The sequence below is a fragment of the Saccostrea cucullata genome, unplaced genomic scaffold (genome assembly GCF_032062105.1).
Source record: "Saccostrea cucullata isolate Sc308-1 unplaced genomic scaffold, CSIRO_AGI_Scuc_v1 ctg18271, whole genome shotgun sequence".
Taxonomy (NCBI): Eukaryota; Metazoa; Mollusca; class Bivalvia; order Ostreida; family Ostreidae; genus Saccostrea; species Saccostrea cuccullata.
The window spans coordinates 1,027-8,068 of NW_026939536.1; the positions used below are offsets into that span (position 1 = coordinate 1,027).

General features: G+C 30.6%; 1 protein-coding gene across 1 annotated transcript; it reads right to left on the reverse strand.

Moving 5' to 3' along the window:
- Positions 1-6,043: 6,043 nt before the first annotated feature.
- LOC134253167 (uncharacterized) lies at positions 6,044-6,651 on the reverse strand. The gene is made up of 2 exons (XM_062735682.1): positions 6,526-6,651; positions 6,044-6,353 (listed from the first exon to the last, which is right to left on the reverse strand). The coding sequence occupies exons 1-2, from the start codon at positions 6,637-6,639 to the stop codon at positions 6,072-6,074; spliced, it is 396 nt and encodes a 131-aa protein (XP_062591666.1). The 5' UTR covers positions 6,640-6,651; the 3' UTR covers positions 6,044-6,071.
- Positions 6,652-7,042: the final 391 nt, after the last annotated feature.

Sequence of the window (7,042 nt, forward strand, 5' to 3'; positions counted from 1 at the left end):
AATGAATTGGCTCATCGATAGGCGCGGTTACAAAAAAATCACGTGCGGGGCGGGACAATTCAGAGACAGAAGCATGGCTTAGAGCACGTGGAATTGCGGAATCAAGAGCACGTAAATAAAATGAATAACTCTCAGATGTTTTGGTTTCATGACGATAATCAATCGATTGGCTTGGGTGATAAATTTATTCAAGTATCACACAAGTTGCTCGATTGATTACATCATGAAACCAAAAATTAGACAGTTATTCCTTAATATAATAATCCACTACATAGGCAATTAATTCGAAGCACTTTCATAAGTTATATCTTGTGTAAACTTAAATTTGATCCATGTAATGTTTTAGCAGGAAGAATTATATGAATATAAATACTTATCATTGTATTTGAAAAAAAGATAACAACACAATTCCTGTAAACGGTTAATATCATTTTTTGAAGGAAATAATGAGGTACAGAAATAGAACTAAATAATATTATATGAATTATATGATTTCTTCACCCAAATCATGAATACTTAAAACATTTTTCTAGAACAACAACTACATGTACCTCCCAATATAACGACATTAAAGAACCTGGCGAAGTAAATGAACTTGGATCTATTGATACAGATAGAGGTTGGCATTTAATTAAAAATTGAATAATAAAACCTTATGGTATATATTTTTTGAATGAAACGTATAACGTTTTATGTAACAATATATAGTTGTGACAATTAATTTCTGTTAAATGAAAATACATCCGTGAGAGATATTTTAGTTATAAATTTGAATAAGATTTTGTTTTGTTCCAGGAAGTGACAGGGAAACGTAAGTTTATTGCGATTGAAATTTAAATAAAATATATGTAAAAAATATATATATTATATCTACCTCAACCTGATTTAGTCTGAATAATAACATTTTTACAATTTTTATTTTCCAAGTATCAAAAACATCGTTTCTGAAGTTTAAAAAAATTTTCTATGAAAACTTTTTAAAAATTATGTTAAAATTGCCTTTCAGGAGATTTTAAATAATGATTTATTTTCTTGATAAAGCTGTTAGTGTTTATTTACACTCAATGATAAAAAAAATCGGCAAGAATATCAATTTTACTAGTCAAAAGTTAAATTGGAAAACGGGATCTCAGTTGTTTTTTTTTAAATAAAGGTAAATGGGAATAATATAGATTTCAGAAAAGAAAATCGTGTTCTATTCTTATTTGTCTTTTTTGTTTCAAATTATTTTCAGACGTAATGGAGAAACTGTCTAATTTAAAGAAGAAGACAGTGTATATACAAGAATCCGCACAGGAGAGATAAATATTCAGCATATTTACTGTTACATGTAACATTGATCTAGAGTATGTGCTTAGTAGAGCATTTTAACCTTTTGATTCAGTTTCTGACACTTCTATTGCCACAGTATCGAAACTAGGAATACTATGAAAACAGGCATTGTCACGGACTAAAATTAAGAAAATTTAATTTGGGAAAGTGATTTTCTGCTTTGAAAAGTGTAGTATTCATGTTTATAATTTTACTATAACTCTGAGTACACGAATTCGTGTTGGAAGGATGGGGTCTTAAGCACTGGCATTCAATATTAAATTACTTTAATATAAAAAATAAAACTATGGGATATGAATCAAAGCCTTTATTTTTTCTTGTATTTTCTTACACTTGTATTAACTAAAAGTATATTTAAATGTTATGCACAATTTTACGTTAAACTTACACGCACAATTCTTCTAATATGAAAATTTTATCTTAAATTTCACCGTTTTACATCAAGAATTAGTATTTTTATTTCAAATTATATTCAAGATGAATCAGTAGATATAAAGAATAAATATCAATTATTATGCATGATTCATTTATTCCCTATATATATGTTCATCAGTTTAAACAGATGTACTCAAATATTCATAGATTATATTTATTTATATCACCACTTAAATGTATCTTAGAATGAACTTATAGTACATCTTATTCTTAAGTGAGGCCAACGAAGCTATCCCTTCTTACGAAACCATAATCTATTCGCTACCCAGGAGAATGTTCATGAGAACGATAAATTTTTTTCTTACGAGGAATGGCTATTCAGACGTAGGTTGATGCTACAGGGACTTAAAATTCTATTTTTAAATGAGCATTTCGTAAAATTTATAGTAGTTATAATGACGTCAATAGCAAACGCAAGCTTTCACGGGGTCATCTTTTGACAGATGTTTCATTACAGTCAGATTTGTCTATTTATATACAGGACTCACGACGGGAGTGACCGGTAAACAAGGGGTGCTTCCTCCTACTATGCACCTGATCTCACTTCTGGAAATTTCGAGAATCCGTGCAAATGCCAGAGAATTACATTTGTTGAATTCTTTATTAGCTAGATCACTGTTCGCTCATTAATTTCATCTTTATCTTACAGAATTTATTTTTATTTATTAATCAGAATATTAAATTCATAGAATATCTAGATGTAAATTATATATTTTATGTTGTTTTAGGGTGAGCTTGAGATAAAAGATATCGCAGAGTCTGACACATCTGTCTTATAATTGGATATTTTACTTGAAAAAGACGTTAATGGTAATCTAACAACCAAGCTCTACGTATGAACAATTTCTAAAACGAGGCATATTGAAATTTAAGGTGATAACGAATTGTTTTAGCTGAATCTTCTTTTATAAAACTTTGGGGTTTCAAAAACCTTTGATTTTCAATATCCATTATCACGAATCAAAATCAGTTTTCTGCTGTCGAGGATTCAAAAATGGACTATCCTTGACCTTTTCATGAAGACTATTCAAATGTTTCGAAGGGATATTTTCATGTTTATCTTAGATCAGATTTGATATAAAAAAAATATTTCAAAGAGTTCTAAAAAAAAATATATCCTTTAAAAATCCGGTTTAAGACACATCTATTAAAAATGTAACCAAAACACATAATGCCTCTTGGGTTATGAAACAACTGAAAGCAATGCATTATTTTTTAAAAATGTTCCAATAACCCCTTTCTCCTGATTATGTTTATGGGTTAATAATTAGACTGGTCTAGTTTGACCTTACCATAAAAAATACACCAAAAGGAATAGAAGGCTGGCATTCATGTATGCATTTTATTTTTTTTAGTAGAGCAGAATGTACATGTATATACTACCCATCAACCTGTTTTACAAGTTTGTGTCAATTAATTTTAATTTTGTCATAATTTAAACACAAGATCCAAATAATTATTATCAATCTTATCAAATTTAGATTTAGTTAGGAGACGGAGTAAACTGTAAAATAGTTATATAAAAATGCTTTGTGACATCATTAGTTATACACAAAAACCACATATTAAATAGGTCCTAATCTTAAGGGCAATTGAAAAAATAAACTTCATACAAATTATAAAACAAAATGTCAATGGCCACATCGCTCTTCTGAACATATAATCTAGGAAAAGCGGAAAATTGATCAGATTAGTATTGAAATGAAACATGTCGAGATAACAAACAGTATTCGAGTCAACATTACAAAGAGAAGCGAAAAAAGCAAACATTTAAAGTATAAATATGACCATATACAGCTTTTCTGATCTTAAGAAAATTTTAAGAAACATTGTTCCTATGTATTCCTATGTGAACATTTGTTCCGTCATTGTGGACCCATCCTGAATTGTTAAACTGGCGGTCATAATTTGAACAAACTTGAATCTACACTTCTTTTAGATGCTACGATATAAATATGACCAATATCAGCTTTGCTGTATTTGAGAAGATTTTAAAAGATTTTTCACAATGCATTCATAAGAAAAAACTTTGATGACTCGTTGTGACCCCACCCTACACCCGTGGGTCATGATTTGAACAAACGTGGATCTACACAACCCGAGGATGCAATCATAACTTTACTGTTCTTGAGAAGATTTTTAAAGATCTCTCCTATGTATTCCTATGTTAAACTTTGATCACCCATTGTGGGCCCCACCTACCCTCGGGAGGCCTGATTTGAGCAAAAATTAATCTACATCACCTGATAATGCTTTCTTATGAGTTTATTTTTTTCTCTAATTAATAATTGTCTCCATTAGAAAAAAATCGTGAGGTTTCATTTGGACAAAATTTAAATCCCCCTTCACCCAAGGATACATTCTGGCAAGTTTGGTTGAAATTGGCTTAGTAGTTCTGGAGAAGGAATAAAAATATGAAAAGTTTATGACAACATCGACAACGACGACGCAGACGGCAACAGACAACAGAAAAATCAAAATATCGGTATTTCGAGCCTTCGGCTCATGTGAGCTAAAATAGCAGTATAGTTAGTATAATTGTTGTGCATTGCCTCTATCTTCTCCAATTTGATACACTCTGTTTTCAAAAGAATTTATATTAATTAAATTGTAGCTTGTAATAAAGATGTCAAAAGTACGAAAGCCCAGGAGGCTCATTCGAGATTCAAGATTCGAAATACGAGATTCGAAATTCGAGATTCAAAACTCGAGTTTCAAAATTCGAGATCCAAACTAACCAATCAAAAGCGGGTTCAACTTTTGATTACTTCCCTTTGTTACGTTTTTACTATCAAGAAATTGTTGAATATATTTATAACAAATGTATCATTTGCTAAAATGATAATGCAAGAAAAAATGTTTTATGTATTAAAACGAAATAAAATTAAAATTTGGATTACATTTTGAAAAATACATATATAATCTCATTTTTCTAATTTAACAAAATAGTAAATACGTATATATATATACTATATTATATTATATCGTTGACTTGCGGAACAAGTAGGTCAACTAATTTTATTTCATCAGATCATTGCTGATGGAGAATGTTGCATTTGATTATAATTAAATATGAAATAATATGAGTCGTATCTACGCTGCACAGTAATTTAAGGGTATATATTTCATTACATTTATAAAGGGTACACTTGTGCAGTGAGACTTGACTGCTGAATCGAACTGTAGCGTTATAAAAGGTTTAATAAGAGTATATTTTAGTTTTTGGCCATAAAGCTATGGTCAGAGACTAAATATAACACCATAACGCTATATACTTCTGCATCTAATTTAGACTCATCTACTATTTGATATAAGATAAGATAAATGCCGCATTTATTTTAATTCATATTGCAAAGCTGTATTGTAGATATAATTTTTGATTAATTCAAGAAATCAAAGCCTTAAATAAAGATAAGTAATTGAATACTTAATTTTTATGTATTTCCTCTATCAGGAAAACGAACGCGATTTTTGTTTATCAATAACTACGTCGTCTTTCATGTTTCAAGCCTTTCATTGTGTTTGGAAAAATAGGCAGGCGGGGTGGGGAAGGGTGGAGTTATTGTTAAACTTTAGACACTTGACACGTATTCATAACTTTAATTATATGTCATCAACCCCGTAAACAAAGTAGACAATACAAAAATATATATATTCCTGATATATGTATTCTATTTAATATTTAAGAAGCCATAATATAAATTGAAGTATATCTTGCTGATCAAAAATCCAGTGATTATTTAAATTTCCTTCTAATATATATAACACTCTTTCTTGCATTGTAATTTAATTGAATGGCCTATTTGTTATTTATATATTAAACGATTTCTTGATAGTAAAATCATAATAAAGGGGAGTAATCAAATATTGAACCCGCTTTTGATTGGTTAATCTGGATCTTGAATCTCGAAATCGAATTTCGAATGTCGTATTTCGAACCTTGAATCTCGAATGAGCCTTTTGGAAGCTTTTGATTGGTTAATCTGGATCTTAAATCTCGAAATTCGAATTTCGAATCTCGTATTTCGAATCTTGAATCTCGAATGAGCCTTCTGGGCTTTCGTACTCTTGTCTATCTTATTATTATTTTACCCACTAGTTTTTAGCTGCCTTTTCTTTGATTTAATTTCTTTTTTCAAAATTGTTTTATCACCAGAAAATGTGAGTACTAGTATTTTCCAATAAAAAAACAAGGTATGTTTTTTTTATAATAATTTTTCTGGAAAAATTCTCTAAAAATTGGAAAGTACTATACAAAATTTTTATAACATGAAAATCAAAGGTTTAAACAATAACCAAAAAACCTATTCTTTTTGAAGGATGAAGTACTCTGCATTTTTACTATCATCTTTTGTTTCACATTCCAATTTGGTCTGCACAGGTTGAGCATGTGTTGTGTCGTGTAATTGTTTCAAATGTAGATGACTGTATTCGCTGTTTGATGTTTCTTGACCCAGAGATGTATGCATGTGATCGTGATGTCCATCATCCTGGCAATCATTTTTTTGATTATATATCCTCTCTTCTGTAGAGGTGACGAAAGTAGACCTCTTTCGCATATCATCAAAGAGATTCTTCTTCTTTATCTAAAAATATTAAAAAAGATGGTTCCCATTAGAATTTTTTACTTGTTTCAAGTCAGTTGAAACTCACTGGTTTTTGTGGACGTAGTTTTCGTATGTTTATGTCACAATTTGTCTTACAAACAGATATGTAGCTTATTTGAATATATTTTTGATAGGATAAAAATGTGTTTACTTCTTCTTTGATTTGGTCTTTTCCGTTTTCATTAAAGTTGTTGGTCTCTTTATCATACGTGACATCACTCGCTGAAGGACTAGTGACAATATTTTTTCTGAAATAGGTAAACATAGATTTTTGTAAATCATGCGGTGCTTGATTTACTGAGTAAATTGAATTATGCATGCTCAAAGTATGTTTTTGAAAAGAACGAGGAAATTTATTTCAAATTATTTTTGTAATGTTTAATATCAAATAAAATGGTATAACTTGTACTGGAGGAATCACTGTCTAGTCAATTTGTTTGGTATGCCATGAGTAGTATAAGGAGCCTAGCTAGGGCGGAAGTGACGTCATAACCGGAAGTCGCCGGAAGTGGTTTAACCTGAAGTGGGCGGAAGAAGCCGGAAGAGGGCGGAAGTGGGTTAACCGGAAGTGGCCTAGCCGGAAGTAGCCTAACCGGAAGTGCCCGGAAGTGGCTTAACCGGAAGGCTCTAGCCGGCCGGGTCAACTGAGTGCAGTCCTAACCCTTAGC

Bases quoted from the DNA above. Each gene is read 5' to 3' on its own strand.
- LOC134253167 (XM_062735682.1), bottom strand. From the start codon at position 6,639: ATGTTTACCTATTTCAGAAAAAATATTGTCACTAGTCCTTCAGCGAGT. The intron at 6,354-6,525 runs GTAAACACATTT...TAATATTTTTAG, and splicing joins AAGACCAAATCAAAGAAGAA to ATAAAGAAGAAGAATCTCTT.